The 17,807-nt window shown below is 48.5% G+C and overlaps 1 protein-coding gene across 2 annotated transcripts in view; it reads left to right on the top strand.

Annotated features, from left to right (window-relative positions):
• FRMPD3 (FERM and PDZ domain containing 3) overlaps positions 1–17,443 on the top strand; it is a 63,146-nt gene extending 45,703 nt beyond the window's left edge. For both annotated transcript variants that reach the window (XM_060003036.1, XM_060003037.1), the window contains 2 exons: positions 11,203–12,021; positions 13,605–17,443. In XM_060003036.1, coding sequence (XP_059859019.1) covers positions 11,203–12,021; positions 13,605–16,549 — 3,764 coding nt within the window. In that variant the 3' untranslated portion in view covers positions 16,550–17,443. The remainder of the gene's footprint in view (positions 1–11,202; positions 12,022–13,604) is intronic.
• The last annotated feature ends 364 nt before the right edge of the window (positions 17,444–17,807 follow it).

Raw genomic sequence — 17,807 nt, 5'->3', positions numbered from 1 at the left:
CGTATGGGCTTCAGTAGTTGTGGCACACGGGTTCAGTAGTTGTGGCTTGCAGGCTCTAGAGCACAGGCTCAGTAGTTGTGGCACACGGGCTTAGTTGCTCTGCGGCATGTGGGATCTTCCCGGACAAGGGCTTGAACCCATGTCCCCTGCATTGGCAGGTGGATTCTTAACCACTGCACCACCAGGGAAGCCCAGCTTTGGTTTTTTATAGTTAACCTTTATCGTGTGGAGGAAGTTCCCTTTTATTTTGTCGAGTTTTATCATGAAAGGTGTTGGACTTTGTCAAGTGATTTTTCTGTGTCTATTGAGATGATCATGTGGCTTTTGTCCTCTGTTCTATTAACATAGTATATTATATTAATTGATTTTTGGATGTTAAATCAACCTTGCATTCCTGCAGTAAATCCCACTTGGTCATGGTGTATAATTCTTGGTATATGTTTCTGGATTCAGATTGCTAGTATTTTGTTGAGATCTATATTTTGTATCTAAATTCATAAGAAATATTGGTCTGTAGTTTTCTTGTGATGTCTTTGTCTGGTTATGGTAGCAAGGTAACATTGGCATCACAAAATGAGTTGAGAAGTATCCCTTCCTTTTCTATTTCTTGGAAGGGTTTTTGAAAATTTACTATAAATGCTTCTTTGAGCATTTGACAAAATTCACCAGTGAAGCCATTTGGGCCTGGACTGACAGACTGACTGACTGACTGGCTGACTTCATTGATTGATTTGGGGAGAGTTAATTACTAATTCAGTTTATCTTCCTGTTATTGGCCTATTCAGACTTTCTGTCTTCTTAAGTCAGTTTTGGTAATTTGTATATTTCTAGGAATTTGTCCATTTTATCTCAGGTTATCTAATTTGTTGGCATAAGCTTATGCAAAATATTCACCTTATAAATGATTCCATACCTGTAGAGTCAGCAGTGATGTCCCTTCTTTCATTCCTGATTTTAGTAATTTGAATCTTCTCTTTTTTGCCTGGTCTGTACAGCTAAAGGTTTGTTATTATTATTGATCTTTTCAAAGAACCAACTATTAGTTTCATTTATTTTTCTCCATTTTTGTATCCTCTATACTTTATTATTTATTTCCTTCTGCTTGCTTTGTTTTAGGTTTAGTTTGTTTTTTTGTTTGCTTTGTTTTGTTTTGTTTTGTTTTGTTTTTGGCTGCGCTGTGTGGCTTGCAGGATCTTAGTTCCCTGACCAGGGACTGCACCTGAGCCACAGCACTGAGAGCGTCGAGTCCTAAGCACTGGACCACCAGGGAATTCCCATAGTTCGCTCTTCTTTTTCAAGTTTTGTAAGGTGGAAGGTCAGGTAATTGATGTGAAATCCTTCTTCTTTTTTAAATGTAGGTGTTTATAAATTTCCCTCTAAACCCTACATTAGTTAGATCTCATAAGTTTTCATATACTGTCTTCATTTTCATTCATGTCCAAGTATTTTCGAATTTCCTTTGATTCCTCTTTTGACCCATTGGTTATTTAGGAATGTTTTATTTAATTTCCACGCATATATGAATTTCGCAAATTTCCTTCTGTTATTAATTTCTAATTTAATTCTGTTGTGCTCAAAAAACATACTTTATATGATTACATTCCTTTCAAATTCATTGAGGTCTATTTTATGACCTAACATATGGTCTGTCCTGGAGAATGTTTCAGGTGTACTTAAGCAGAATGTATATTCTGCTACTGTTAGGTGACATATTCTATAGATTTCTCTTTTTTTTTTCTACATCTTTATTGGAGTATAATTGCTTTACAATGGTGTGTTAGTTTCTGCTTTATAACAAAGTGAATCAGTTATACATATACATATGTTCCCATATCTCTTCCCTCTTGCGTCTCCCTCCCTCCCACCCTCCCTATCCCACCCCTCTAGGTGGTCACAAAGCACCTAGCTGATCTCCCTGTGCTATGCGGCCACTTCCCACTAGCTATATAATTTACATTTCGTAGTGTATATAGTTCCATGCCACTCTCCCACTTTGTCAAGCTTACCCTTCCCCCTCCCCATATCCTCAAGTCCATTCTCTAGTACGTCTGTGTCTTTATTCCCGTCTTGCCCCTAGGTTCTTCATGACATTTTTTTTTCTTAAATTCCACAATATGTGTTAGCATACGGTATTTGTCTTTCTCTTTCTGACTTACTTCACTCTGTATGACAGACTCTAGGTCCATCCACCTCATTACAAATAGCTCAATTTCGTTTCTTTATATAGCTGAGTAATATTCCATTGTATATATGTGCCACATCTTCTTTATCCATTCATCCGATGATGGACACTTAGGTTGTTTCCATCTCCTGGCTATTGTAAGTAGAGCTGCAATGAACATTTTGGTACATGACTCTTTTTGAATTATGGTTTTCTCAGGCTATATGCCCAGTAGTGGGATTGCTGGGTCATATGGTAGTTCTATTTGTAGTTTTTTAAGGAACCTCCATACTGTTCTCCATAGTGGCTGTACCAATTCACATTCCCACCAGCACTGCAAGAGTGTTCCCTTTTCTCCACACCCTCTCCAGCATTTATTGTTTCTAGATTTTTTGATGATGGCCATTCTGACTGGTGTGAGATGATATCTCATTGTCGTTTTGATTTGCATTTCTCTAATGATTAATGATGTTGAGCATTCTTTCATGTGTTTGTTGGCAGTCTATATCTTCTTTGGAGAAATGTCTATTTAGGTCTTCTGCCCATTTTTGGATTGGGTTGTTTGTTTTTTTGTTATAGAGGTGCATGAGCTGCTTGTAAATTTTGGAGATTAATCCTTTGTCAATTGCTTCATTTGCAAATATTTTCTCCCATTCTGAGGGTTGTCTTTTGGTCTTGTTTATGGTTTCCTTTGCTGTGCAAAAGCTTTGAAGTTTCATTAGGTCCCATTTGTTTACTTTTGTTTTTATTTCCATTTCTCTAGGAGGTGGGTCAAAAAGGATCTTGCTGTAATTTATGTCATAGAGTGTTCTGCCTGTGTTTTCCTCTAAGAGTTTTATAGTGTCTGGCCTTATATTTAGGTCTTTAATCCATTTTGAGCTTATTTTTGTGTATGGTGTTAGTGAGTGATCTAATCTCATACTTTTACATGTACCTGTCCAGTTTTCCCAGCACCACTTATTGAAGAGGCTGTCCTTTCTCCACTGTACATTCCTGCCTCCTTTATCAAAGATAAGGTGACCATATGTGCGTGGGTTTATCTCTGGGCTTTCTATCCTGTTCCATTGATCTATCTTTCTGTTTTTGTGCCAGTACCATACTGTCTTGATTACTGTAGCTTTGTAGTATAGTCTGAAGTCAGGGAGTCTGATTCCTCCAGCTCCGTTTTTCATTTTCAAGATTACTTTGGCTATTCGGGGTCTTTTGTGTTTCCATACAAATTGTGAAATTTTTTGTTCTAGTTCTGTGAAAAATGCCAGTGGTAGCTTGATAGGGGTTTCATTGAATCGTAGATTGCTTTGGGTAGTAGAGTCATTTTCACAATGTTGATTCTTCCAATCTAAGAACATGGTATATCTCTCCATCTATTTGTATCATCCTTCATTTCTTTCATCAGTGTTTTATAATTTTCTGCATACAGGTCTTTTGTCTCCTTAGGTAGGTTTATTCCTAGATATTTTATTCTTTTTGTTGCAGTGGTAAATGGGAGTGTTTTCTTGATTTCACTTTCAGGTTTTTCATCATTAGTGTATAGGAATGCCAGAGATTTCTGTGCATTAATTTTGTATCCTGCTACTTTACCGAATTCATTGATTAGCTCTAGTAGTTTTCTGGTAGCTTCCTTAGGATTCTCTATGTATAGTATCATGTCATCTGCAAACAGTGACAGCTTTACTTCTTCTTTTCCGATCTGGATTCCTTTTATTTCCTTTTCTTCTATGATTGCTATGGCTAAAACTTCCAAAACTATGTTGAATAACAGTGGTGAGAGTGGGCAACCTTGTCTTGTTCCTGATCTTAGTGGAAATGCTTTCAGTTTTTCACCATTGAGGACGATGTTGGCTGTGGGTTTGTCATATATGGCCTTTATTATGTTGAGGAAAGTTCCCTCTATGCCTACTTTCTGGAGGGTTTTTATCATAAATGGGTGTTGAATTTTGTTGAAAGCTTTCTCTGCATCTATTGAGATGACCATATGGTTTTTCTCCTTCAATTTGTTAATATGGTGTATCACCTTGATTGATTTGCGTATATTGAAGAATCCTTGCATTCCTGGAATAAACCCCACTTGATCATGGTGTATGATCCGTTTAATGTGCTGTTGGATTCTGTTTGCTAGTAGTTTGTTGAGGTTTTTTGCATCTATGCTCCTCAGTGATATTGGCCTGTAGTTTTCTTTCTTTGTGACATCCTTGTCTGGTTTTGGTATCAGGGTGATGGTGGCCGCGTAGAATGAGTTTGGGAGTGTTCCTCCCATGCTATATTTTGGAAGAGTTTGAGAAGGATAGGTGTTAGCTCTTCTCTAAATGTTTGATAGAATTTGCCTGTGAAGCCATGTGGTCCTGGGCTTTTGTTTGTTGGAAGATTTTTAATCGCAGTTTCAATTTCAGTGCTTGTGATTGGTCTGATCATATTTTCTATTTCTTCCTGATTCAGTCTTGGTAGGGTGTGTATTTCTAAGAATTTGTCCATTTCTTCCAGGTTGTCCATTTTATTGGCATAGAGTTGCTTGTAGTAATCTCTCACGATCTTTTGTATTTCTGCAGTGTCAGTTGTTACTTCTCCTTTTTCATTTCTAATTCTATTGATTTGAGTCTTCTCGCTTTTTTTCTTGATGAGTCTGGCTAATGGTTTATCAATTTTGTTTATCTTCTCAAAGAACCAGCTTTTAGTTTTATTGACCTTTGCTATTGTTTCCTTTATTTCTTTTGCATTTATTTCTGATCTGATTTTTATGATTTCTTTCCTTCTGCTAACTTTGGGGGTGTTTTGTTCTTCTTTCTCTAATTGCTTTAGGTGCAAGGTTAGGTTGTTTATTCGAGATGTTTCCTGTTTCTTAAGATGGGATTGTATTGCTATAAACTTCCCTCTTAGAACTGCTTTTGCTGCATCCCATAGGTTTCGGGTCGTCGTGTCTCCATTGTCATTTGTTTCTAGGTGTTTTTTCATTTCCTCTTTGATTTCTTCAGTGATCACTTCGTTATTAAGTAGTGTATTGTTTGGCCTCCATGTGTTTGTATTTTTTTCAGATCTTTTCATGTAATTGATATCTAGTCTCAGAGTGTTGTGGTCGGAAAAGATACTTGATACAATTTCAATTTTCTTAAATTTACCAAGGCTTGATTTGTGACCCAAGATATGATCTATCCTGGGGAATGTTCCATGAGCACTTGAGAAAAATGTGTATTCTGTTGTTTTTGGATGGAATGTCCTATAAATATCAATGAAGTCCATCTTGTTTAACGTATCAGTGAAAGCTTGTGTTTCCTTATTTATTTTCATTTTGAATGATATGTCCATTAGTGAAAGTGGGGTGTTAAAGTCCCCTACTATGAATGTGTTACTGTCGATTTCCCCTTTTATGGCTGTTAGTATTTGCCTTATGTATTGAGGTGCTCCTATGTTAGGTGCATAAATATTTACAATTGTTATATCTTCTTCTTGGATCGATCTTTTTATCATTATGTAGTGTCTTTCTTTGTCTCTTCTAGTAGCCTTTATTTTAAAGTCTATTTTGTCTGATATGAGAATTGCTACTCTAGCTTTCTTTTGGTTTCCATTTGCATGGAATATCTTTTTCCATCCCCTCACTTTTAGTCTGTGTGTGTCTCTAGGTCTGAAGTGGGTCTCTTGTAGACATAGACAGCATATATATGGGTCTTGTTTTTGTATCCATTCCGCCATTCTGTGTCTTTTGGTGGGAGCATTTAATCCATTTACATTTAAGGTAATTAATGTTCCTATTCCTATTTTCTTAATTGTTTTGGGTTTGTTATTGTAGGTCTTTTCCTTCTCTTGTGTTTCTTGCCTAGAGAAGATCCTTTATCATTTGTTGTAAAGCTGGTTTGGTGGTGCTGAACTCTCTCAGCTTTTGCTTGTCTGTAAAGGTTTTAATTTCTCCATCAAATCTGAATGAGATCCTTGCTGGGTAGAGTAATCTTGGTTGTAGGTTTTTCTCCTTCATCACTTTAAATATGTCCTGCCAGTCCCTTCTGGTTTGCAGAGTTTCTGCTTAAAGATCAGCTGTTAACCTTATGGGGATTCCCTTGTGTGTTATTTGTTGTTTTTCCCTTGCTGCTTTTCATATGTTTTCTTTGTATTTAATTTTTGACAGTTTGATTAATATGTGTCTTGGTGTGTTTCTCCTTGGATTTATCCTGTATGGGACTCTCTGTGCTTCCTGGACTTAACTATTTCCTTTCCCATATTAGGGAAGTTTTCAACTATAATCTCTTCAAATATTTTCTCAGTCCCTTTCTTTTTCTCTTCTTCTTCTGGAACCCCTATAATTTGAATGTTGGTGCGTTTAATGTTGTTCCAAAGGTCTCTGAGACTGTCCTCAGTTCTTTTCATTCTTTTTTCTTTATTCTGCTCTGCAGTAGTTATTTCCACTATTTTATCTTCCAAGTCACTTATCTGTTCTTTTGCCTCAGTTATTCTGCTATTGATCCCTTCTAGAGTATTTTTAATTTCATTTATTGTGTTGTTCATCATTGCTTGTTTCATCTTTAGTTCTTCTAGGTCCTTGTTAAATGTTCTTGCATTTTCTCTATTCTATTTCCAAGATTTTGGATCATCTTTACTATCATTACTCTGAATTCTTTTTCAGGTAGACTGCCTATTTCCTCTTCATTTTTAGGTCTGGTGGGTTTTTATCTTTCTCCTTCATCTGCTATGTGTTTTTCTTACTTCTCATTTTGCTTATCTTACTGTGTTTGGGGTGTCCTTTTTGCAGGCTGCAGGTTCGTAGTTCCCGTTGTTTTTGGTGTCTGTCCCCAGTGGCTAAAGGTGGTTCAGTGATTTGTGTAGGCTTCCTGGTGGAGGGGACTAGTGTCTGTGTTCTGGTGGATGAGGCTGGATCTTGTCGTCTGGTGGGCAGGTCCACGTCTGGTGGTGTGTTTTGGGGTGTCTGTGGACTTATTATGATTTTAGGCAGCCTCTCTGCTAATGGGTGGGGTTGTGTTCCTGTCTTGCTTGTTGTTTGGCATAGGGTGTCCAGCACTGTAGCTTGCTGGTCGTTGAGTGAAGCTGGGTGTTGGTGTTGAGATGGAGATCTCTGGGAGATTTTCGCCATTTGATATTATGTGGAGCTGGGAGGTCTCTTGTGGACCAGTGTCCTGAAGTTGGCTCTCCCACCTCAGAGGCACAGCACTGACTCCTGGCTGCAGCACCAAGAGCCTTTCATCCACACGGCTCAGAATAAAAGGAGAAAAAGTAGAAAGAAAGAAAGAAAGAAAGAGGGCTTCCCTGGTGGCGCAGTGGTTGAGAGTCCGCCTGCCGATGCAGGGGACACGGGTTCATGCCCCGGTCCGGGAAGATCCCACATGGCGCGGAGTGGCTGGGCCTGTGAGCCATGGCCGCTGAGCCTGCACGTCTGGAGCCTGTACTCCACAACGGGAGAAGCCATAACAGTGACAGGCCCGTGTACTGCAAAAAAAAAAAAAAGAAAAAAAAGAAAAAAAGGAAGGAAGAAAGGGGATAAAAGAAAATAAAGTAAGGTAAAATAAAATAAAGTTATTAAAATAAAAAAATAATTATTAAGAAAAAAAAATTTTTAATTAAAAAAGAAACAGACGGATAGAACCCTAGGACAAATGGTGAAAGCAAAGCTATACAGACAAAATCTCCCACAGAATCATACACATACACACTCACAAAAAGAGGAAAAGGGGAAAAAATAATAAATCTTGCTCTCAAAGTCCACCTCCTTAATTTGGGATGATTCGTTGTCTATTCATGTATTCCACAGATGCAGGGTACATCAAGTTGATTGTGGAGCTTTAATCCCCTGCTCCTGCGGCTGCTGGGAGAGGTTTCCCTTTCTCTTCTTTGTTCGCACAGCTCCTGGGGTTCAGCTTTGGATTTGGCCCCGCCTCTGCGTGTAGGTCGCCAGAGGGCGTCTGTTCTTCACTCAGACAGGATGGGGTTAAAGGAGCCGCTGATTCGGGGGCTCTGGCTCACTCAGGCCGCGGGGGGAGGGAGGGGCACGGAGTGCGGGGCGAGCCTGCGGCGGCAGAGGCCGGCATGACACTGCACCAGCCTGAGGCATGCCGTGCGTTCTCCCAGGGGAGTTGTCCCTGGATCCCGGGACCCTGGCAGTGGCGGGCTGCACAGGCTCCCCGGAAGGGGGGTGTGGAGAGTGACCTGTGCTCGCACACAGGCCCCTTGGTGACGGCAGCAGCAGCCTTAGCATCTCCCACCCGTCTCTGGGGTCCGCGCTGTTAGCCGCGGCTCGTGCCCGTCTCTGGAGCTCCTTTAAGCAGCGCTCTTAATACCCTCTCCTCGTGCACCAGGAAACAAAGAGGAAAGGAAAAGTCTCTTGCCTCTTCGGCAGGTCCAGACTTTTCCCCGGACTCCCTCCCGGCTAGCCATGGTGCACTAACCCCCTGCAGGCTGTGTTCACGCAACCAACCGCAGTCCTCTCCCTGGGATCCGACCTCCGAAGCCTGAGCCTCAGCTCCCAGCCCCAACCCGTCCCGGCGGGTGAGCAGACAAGCCTCTTGAGTTGGTGAGTGCCGGTTGGCACCTATCCTCTGTGCGGAAATCTGTCCGCTTTGCCCTCCACACCCCTGTTGCTGCGCTCTCCTTGGTGGCTCCGAAGCTTCCCCCACTCCGCCACCTGCAGTCTCCGCCCGCGAAGGGGCTTCCTAGTGTGTGGAAACCTTTCCTCCTTCACAGCTCCCTCCCACTGGTGCAGGTCCCGTCCCTATTCTTTTGTCTCTGTTTATTCTTTTTTCTTTTGCCCTACCCAGGTACGTGGGGGGTTTCTTGCCTTTTGGGAGGTCTGAGGTCTTCTGCCAGCGTTCAGTAGGTGTTCTGTAGGAGTTGTTCCACGTGTAGATGTATTTCTGATGTATCTGTGGGGAGGAAGGTGGTCTCCGCGTCTTACTCTTCTGCCATCTTCCCCCTTTCTCTATAGATTTCTGTTAGGTCCAGTTGGCTTATAGTGCTGTTCAGGTCCTCTATTTCCTTGTTGATCTTCTGCCTAGTTGTTCTATCCATTATTGAAAGTAGGGTATTGAAGTCTCCAACTATTGCAGTTGAGTTGTGTATTTCTCCTTTCAATTCAGTCAGGTTTTGCTTCATGTATTTCACGGCTCCATTGTTAAGTGACGGCACCATGCTTTTGTGATGACTGTAAGCACTAATAAAAAGCAACACTGACACACTGACCCTGTCCAGCTGGAATTTGAAGGGCATTTGAGACTTTTTTTCCCCAGCATCTTAAGAATCATGATGAACTATAGGGTAATGGTTAAAAAATATGGGCTTTGCATAAAAAGAAACGAAATTGAGTTATTTGTAGTGAGGTGGATGGACCTAGAGTCGGTCATACAGTAAAGTAAGTCAGAAAGAGGAAAACAAATACCGTATGCTAACACATATATATGGAATCTAAAAAAAAACAAAAAAAAGGTCATGAAGACCCTAAGGGCAGGACAGGAGTAAAGACACAGACCTACTAGAGAATGGACTTGAGTATATGGGGAGGGGGAGGGGTAAGCTGTGACAAAGTGAGAGAGTGTCATGGACATATATACACTACCAAACTTAAAATAGATAGCTAGTGGGAAGCAGCCGCATAGCACAGGGAGATCAGCTCGGTGCTTTGTGACCGCCTGGAGGGGTGGGATCGGGAGGGTGGGAGGGAGGGAAATGCAAGAGGGAAGAGATATGGGGACATATGTATATGTATAACTGATTCACTTCGTTATAAAGCAGAAACTAACACACCACTGTAAAGCAATTATACTCCAATAAAGATGTTTAAGAAAAAAAAGAAACATGGGCTTTGTAGACCCTCAAACCTGGGCTCAAATCCAGACTGCCAGGGCATTCCCTGGCGGTCCAGTGGTTATGACTCTGTGCTTTCACTGCCAAGGGCCCAGGTTCAATCCCTGGTCGGGAAAGTAAGACCCCCACAAGCCACGTGGCACGGCCAAGAAATAAATAAAAAGAATCCATACTGCCATTCACAACTCATGTGACCTTGTGTAAGTCACAAAACGAATGGATCAGTTTCTTTGTCTGTAAAATGGGGATAATGATAGCACCTACCTCACTGGGTTGTTGTGAGGATTAAACAGGATCATGTTTATGACCTTAGCCTAAGTTAATGCCTGCCATCTGTCTGTCTGTCTGCTGATAGCAAAGGGAATTGGCATTGTCTGAGTATATTCTCACAGATAACATGGGAAGGGGTCCCCAAAACAGACTAAAAGAGAGAAACCAGAAAGAAAGCATTTGCTGTGGATAATTCTCAGATGCACACACTTACCATCGTTAAAAACTTTTGACTAGAACATTTTGCCACATGTATATAGAGCAGGCAGCCTAGCCCTGTATGAATACAGAGAAGGGCTATGATTTGAGGAGTTGACAAAAATGCTCCCCCTACCCTCCTCCCACATCCCAGCGTATCCCTCATATGCTTTACACATTCAGATACACTGAATTTTACTAGTAGAGCTCTATTCTTTTAGGGTCCCTCCATCGAAAATCCTCTTTGAAATACACACTCTTGGGATTGTACTAGCCTATTTTACACTTACCCACTGAACCACTCCTAACCTGTCAGATTCATTTCCTTCTGCCTCAAGAGATCCAGCATAACACGAGTGTAACAGAGCACTGGGGGTGGTTCAGATTCTGAATAGATTGGGGTTTGAGACAGGGACAGTTCCAGGGGGGACATAAAACAAACCTCACCCTACAGCTGACTCTCAGACCAGACATACCCGTGTAAGAGTCCAGCTGTGCCCAGATACCAAGGTGTTCACCCCCACCCCAGCCCATGCCTTTTCCCATTTCACAGGTGATGGGGCTATTAGCAGCCCAGGCCATTTGATTCCACTCACTTTACTTTCAGGGGCAGCAGCAGCATGGCTGCCCCTTGCCCTCCTCTCCAGCAGCCAGATAGTGCTCCCTCTCAGTACCTACCACCCAGCTGGGCTCCAGAGACCCAGGCCCGAGACTCCAAGGAAACTCAGCCACAGTCCTCAGCACCAGGGCTCATGTGTTGATTCTCTTTCTGGGTTTAGATTACATGCACAGCGCCCACCGCCCTGTCACTGGGGGCCACCTGGGGAAAAAGGAGAGTAGTTATGTGGGCAGCATGGGCACCAGCCCCAGGAAGTCGAGCCGCTGCACGCCCCCGCCTGCCGACTCTGAGCTTGTCAGCTTTTGCTACCTCCACATGCGGGAACAAAGGAAGGATCAGGAAAGCCGGACAGATGTCAATGAGAACTTAATCTTCTTTGAGGAGACCAGGCCCCGGACCAAGTCTGACCCCACGTCCAAGAGTTCTGGCCAAGGTTATGTGATCCCTGATGACTTTGATGCAGCTAGCCTAGACCATGAGCCTTGTGCCAGCAGGGCCCGTTCCTACACTTTGGACAATTCCCTTGGGGCTGAAGCCCTGAATTTCTACTGTGACTCTTGCAAAGCCAAACTCCAGGAGCAGCTGGGCCCTCGCAAAGGTGGGAGGTCTGGCTCCTCTCGTGACAATATGGTAGACTTGATGTCCCTCCCACCCCCCGGGAGTGAGGAGGAGGAAGAGGAGGAAGATGAGAGCACTTCGCTGTTGCCTTCCATTGCTGCCCCACCTCCTGGTTTCCGAGACAACAGTTCTGATGAAGAGGACCCCAAGCGCCGGGCCGTCCAGAGCCAGGAGCAAGGACGCCACCTGCATGGGCTCCTGTACGATGAGATTCCGGTGACACTGATTGACAGCGTGCAGACCCGGACAGTCCGAGATCATGCCCAGGAGCTAGATGATGCCCTGGTGTCCACTCTGCAGGCTCTGGAAGCCCTGGCAGCCTCAGAGGATGGACCACACCCCCCAGCCCCTCAGACTGCAGGTAACAGCGCGTTCCTCCTCCCTCTTGCCTCCCTTTCCTTCTCTTGGCCAGGCAGACCCAGCAGGTGACATTTCTTCTTCCCAAGCAGAGGGCAAAGTCAGCGTGGTGTGTCAGGGCAGTGGATGGGCCAGAGACAGTTCAGGTAGGGTCGGGGGAGCGACGAAGCTGCGGCAGGGATCTACTGCTCAGCCCCCGCTAGAGCTCCGGCTCTCACCATTCCTATCGCTTTGGAAATGTCTTGCCGATGGACCCCAGGGATTGGGGCCGTGACAGCTACGGAGCCAGGCCAGGATGGAGGATCAGAGCAAGATTGTGAGACATATAGAAGACAGGCAAAGAACATCCAGCATGCATATGACTGGAAGAAAAACAAAATGACCAACTAACCACCTAGGGACCTGGGATCAGGGGAGCCAGGAGCCCTCACCGCTCAGGGCTGAGACCTTTATCCGCCTAAGAGCTTTGGCTCTCAGACGCATCCAAGTCCTGGCTTCTTCACCACTTTCAGTGTCACCTTTGCTTTGGCAAGGCACTTAACCCTCTCTGAGCCTCACTTTTGTCATCTTCAATGGATTTGAGAACAATAGTCCTATCACGTAGGGTTGTTGCGAGGATTAAATGAGATCGTTCATGCAAAGTACATAAACACTTCCTAGCACATAGTAAGGACTCTGTAAGTGGTAGCCACTATCATTGTTATTATTATTCGGTGGGCAAACTATACAGCATGCATGCTATTCCCTGTTATAGACCCACATACATCCATCTTGTAGACAAACACGGATGTCAGACATGCACCCATAGTCACACATACATCCTTCCACACACATATGCCTTCAAACAAAGAGGTCAGTGATACAGTGACAGGAAGGAAATAGGGAGGAATAAGGCATATGAGAAAGCCTGTGAGGCGAGGGCAAGTGTGGACAGAGAGGGTGAAGCAATTGGGGTCAGAGGGAACCTCGCTGACCAGAGCGAGTACCTGCCTTTTCTGTATGTGAGCGCATCCTTGGTGTCGGGCAGCCCCCATGTGTTCGGCCCCCAGGCCTGGCATTTCTCTTTGCTCAGAGTCTGGAGCTCCAAGCACTGGCTGCTCCCAGGCTAGAGGCCCATGTGATAGCCAGAGAGAGGCCAAGCTCAGCTAAATGGCCTCAGCTGCAGGGACTGTAGGCAGGCCTGGCCAGATGAGGAGGGCCAGAGAGAGAGGGAGCTCTCTTTGCTGGCTCTCTTCAGGACAATTAACAAAAATTTCCTAGCTGTTGAATCTAAAAATAGTGATGATTAGCATGTTGTTTTGCCTGTGATCTGCATGTTAATTTGCCATCAAACTGCCCAGATCTTCTCTAGGCCTCTTTTGTTTCTCTCTCGGATTCCAGCCCTTCATCACCCCTCTCCCAGCTTGCCTTTCTTTGTCCCCTCCCCTCCCGACCTCCCACCCTCAGCCCTGCAGGCCCCCCAGGCCTGACTGGTTTTTTCCGGCTTGAAATCCTGCTGACTAACCTTGACCCTCATAGACTGTCTACATATGGTTGGAAAGGACTTGACACGAGTAAGTGCTGCAGACCCTATCCCTGTCCCTCCAGGTCTGATTGTGCTGGCCACAATCACCCCTGAATCGTCGCTGGACTCGGGCCACGAAACCAACTCTTCGGAGCTCACGGACATGTCGGAGGTGATGTCAGCCATGAAGCAACACCAGAATACCACCTACTTCCTGGCCCAGCATCTCAACAAGGACAGCCTCCTGGCCCGCAAGGACCTGCCCTTCCGGATCCAGAGCTGTGCAGCCCAGGCCGTTCTCACGGCCCCTTACTCTCTCGGGCGCCCGGATCCCAACCCATCCCTCCAGCCAGCTGTCACAGGCCAGAGTCCTGGCGCCCCTGGTGCTCGGAGGAAGGTGCCCCCGTCAGAGGCGCAGCCACAGAACGAGCGAACGTACGCCCTGGCTGTGCACCCAGCACTGTCCCCTCAGCTGAGTGAGCAGAAGAATCTGAGCCTGCTGTCCCCAGTTCCTGAGGACAAAGGGCCTGGCCACACTCGGGCGGGCCTAGAGATGTCACTGAGGGCGGCCACACCGTCCCTCAGTGAAGAGCAGGTCTCTGAGCTAAGGGAGAGCCTGCCCAAGGAGGTCAGGTTGAGCCCCAAGCTTATCCTGGACCCAAAGGGCAGTGTGACCCCAGCCATCATCTCGGCCGCCCTACAGCAGGTGGTTCATACTAAGAGTCTGTCTGCCCCTGGCGGGGCCTTGGGGAGCACCCCCAACAGTGGGGAGAGGTTAGAGGCCAGCATGGGGAGGTCAGAGGTCAGCATGGGAAGGCCAGAAGTTAGCATGATGAGCGGCAGTGCCAATAAGAATCTTAAGTTCAAAATGAGTCCCAGTGCTCCAGAGGCCTCACGGAATTCCCAGCCGCAGCTGAGCCCAGAAGTCTCTTCCGGCTCCAGAGCGCCCACAGGCAGCCGAGCTGATAGCCTGCACCTCTCCTCACAAGAGGACAGGCTGCCTATTCAAAGTTTCCCTCCCAAAAGCTATCTTTCTCGAGTGAGTCGAGAGTCAGTGGGCAAGCAAGGTACCGGGGAGGTGGCGGGCAAGGGCGGGCCTGAGGGTGCTAAGCCTTCCCTGCACAAGCAGGGCACCGTCTCCGGCCAGGGGGAGAAGGGGCAGCTGGAGAGCACCCTCCAAAGCAGCAAGCTTGAAGACACCAGCCTGGTCCCCCGAGCCGGCTACCCCATGGTTCTGCAGAGCCCCAGCTGTCCGCCGCGAGGCCAGAGCCCCAGCTGTCAGCAGCGAGGCCAGAGCCCGCTGAGGCCTCAGGCTGCCAGCCGGCAGGTGAGCACCATGCCCTCCAGAAAGATTGAAACGACCCTGGATGGAGCCCACTTGGCCTCCGAAGGCTCCACCAAGCCCAAATCGTCCCGGGGCCCTTTCCGGCTCCGCAACTTATTCTCTGCCACCTTCCCAACCCGCCAGAAGAAGGAGACCGATGAGCGGCAGGCCCAGCTGCAGAAGGTGAAGCAGTATGAGCTGGAGTTCCTTGAGGAACTTCTCAAGCCACCAAGCCAAGGGGAGCTGTCGGGCACCGAGTACCTGCAACCCCCAGCTCCAGGCCGCTGCAGCTGCCAGCTCCGCAGCAGCCCCGTGCAGCAGGGGCCCGGCATGTCCCGAGAGCAGAGGCGCAGCTGTGATTGCAAGCGCATGTGCCGGGGGGCCCGGCCTCAGGCCCCCCAGACGCCGGTGCCCGGCCTCCGGGGGAGGGAGAGGGACAGGGTCCCCCCGACCCAGAGGCAGCCAGAGGCCGGCCTAGGCTTGAGCCTCGGCAGCCCCACCAGTGTCCGGCGCATGCGCTCCACCAGCCTGGAATCCCGAGAGTGCCGATCGGACCCTGAGAGCGGGGTTTCATGCCTGACCACATGTGCCTCGGGGGGCGAGTGTCTAGGAGCTCCCAACTACAGGAAACTGATGCGCCGCTACAGCATCAGTGAGCTGGACCAGGGCGACAGGGCCTCGCTGACCTCGGACGTCTACCCGCACCCACCCCTGGGCATGCTGCCCAGGGAGGCCAGGGAGGTAGAGGCAGGCCTCCCCCTAGGCGTGGGTCCCAAAAGCATGTCACTGGAATCCCCGACCCTGGGAGACCCCTCCTACGTCCACGTTGCCCCTGAGACCAAAGGCCCCAGACAGATGGCCGTGTTCTCACTGCCGGAAGAGGTGTACCGGAAGCCCGCGGAGCTGGACGAGGACAGTGAGAGTGGCAAGTGCTGCTCCATCCGCTACTGCTTCTACTACCGCAAGTGCGACATGGCGGATGACACCAGCGATGGCAAGGACGAGCTCTCCTACTCCATCCCCATGAAGATCCTGCCCGGCATGAAGCTGGACGAACAGGTGGTGCCCGTGGTGAGCAGGACCCTGCAGGTGCTGGATGCCGCCACCTGCAGCAGCCCGGAGGCCTCCCGCACCCAGGAGATCGACCTGCGGGTGTCCACCTTCGAGGGGAGCCTGGCCAAGATCAACGCCCTGCGGGCCCATGCCTACGGCCTGCCTGACGGCTTCCTGGCCGCCCGGCTGGACACCAACGAGTTGCTGACGGTCCTGAGGCAGTGCGTGGCCAGCCCCGAGGCCCGCGCCCCCAAGCCCTACGTCTCCCAGATCTCTGAGTACAAGCTCGAGCTGGCTCTCAAGTTCAAGGAGCTCCGGGCCTCCTGCCGCCGCGTGGCCAACGTGGACAAGAGCCCCACTCACATGCTGGCGGCCATCACGGGCAGCTTCCAGGTGCTGAGCAGCCTCATTGAGACGTTCGTGCGGCTGGTGTTCATCGTGCGCTCTGAGGCCCAGCGCCAAGAGCTGCTGGCCAAGGTGGAAGAGGTGGTGAGGAACTACACCTTCCTGCTGCGCGCAGCCGAGGAGTCCACCGCCCGGAGCCTTAAGCAGCAGCAGCAGGCAGCAGCCGCAGGGCACACGCCGGGCTCCCCCACTTCAGCGACTGTTATGAGCACATTCACCCGCTCCTTAAAAACCCTTATCAAGTAGGCCATCTGCCCGGGCCTGCCCCCCTTCCCCAACCGTGGCCCCAGGTTTGAGCTTTGTGGTCTTTGCATCTTGTGGTGAGTATAGGTGTCTGCTGGGCCAGTCAGGGTCCCAGAGCCCTCAGTCTCCAGGGAGTGACAGCTCCGTGCATTGAGGCTGTCCCTGAGGGCTCCGGGCAACTGCCACCCTGGGTATCCTCACCCCTTCCCTGGCCTCTGGGCGTCACTGTGAGGGCCAAGGCCCCCCCTCCCCCGTCACCACGCCCGCCGCAGATCTGTTTTGCCTCTCTTCTCTAGGGCTGAGACGTGACGTCGGGTCCACTTCCTGCTCCATCGTGGTAGCCGGAGGGAGGCGGGCCTGAAGCAGGGGGCCCGTGGGCCTTGAGCTCCTCTTGGCTCCTGTGCCCCTCTGGGGAGCAGTGGCAGTAGCAGCAGGCCACAGCGCCGAGCGAGCGGAGAGGCTCGGGCACGCAGTCCAGACGTGCCCACCCACCCTGGGCTCACACTAACTCGGCAGGAGCCACCCCGGAGGGCTTGTGCCCGGGTAGTGGGTCTGCAGAAAACAGCCGCACTCAGCTGTTTGTGGCCGGCCCAGCAGGCTGGCGGCCTCAGGGAGCGCTCGCCCCCGGGCCCAGTAGCTCCACACCAGCCATCCCCAAAGTGCCCTGCCCCTCGCTGACAGGCAGGGCGGCTCAGTCCACTAGGGAGCAAGCATCTGGGATCACCCCGCTCATTCTGGGTAAGGTACCTGGTGAACACGTCTGCCCTGGGGAGACCCAGCGCAGGCCTCAGAGCCCGCCTGGCCCAGCCCAGCGCGGGGGCTGTCGCTGCCGGCGTGCGGCTCCTCTCAACATCTCTCTACCAGACAGACTGTCCTTAGGAGTCCGACTTAGCTACAGATGGGGGGTGGGGGGTGGGGGGGAGGGGTGGGGGGAGGGGTCAGGGGGGCTGTTGATGACTATATCTTAAACTTCTGGAAGCTAGCGTGATATGTTAACCCTGAGTATATGCTTTTGGCTGTGTATTGACCCTGTGGATTTGTCTCTCTAAGAAAAGAAGCTGAGCGCCTTACCTGGTGCAGTCCGGCACCTCTCTCTCTCTCTCTCTCTCTCTCTCTCTCTCTCTCTCTCTCCCCCCCCCCCCACTCCCCCAGAGTCATCTGGAAGGGAATCCACACTGTTTAGCATCCTCCTTGACACACATCTGCTGCCGTCACCGCCCCCACTACAGCGTTCCTGGGAGTGAAGACACGGAGTCCCTAC

The sequence above is a fragment of the Delphinus delphis genome, chromosome X (assembly GCF_949987515.2).
Source record: "Delphinus delphis chromosome X, mDelDel1.2, whole genome shotgun sequence".
NCBI classification, from domain to species: domain Eukaryota; kingdom Metazoa; phylum Chordata; class Mammalia; order Artiodactyla; family Delphinidae; genus Delphinus; species Delphinus delphis.
This window is presented reverse-complemented; position numbering and strand designations above follow the sequence as displayed.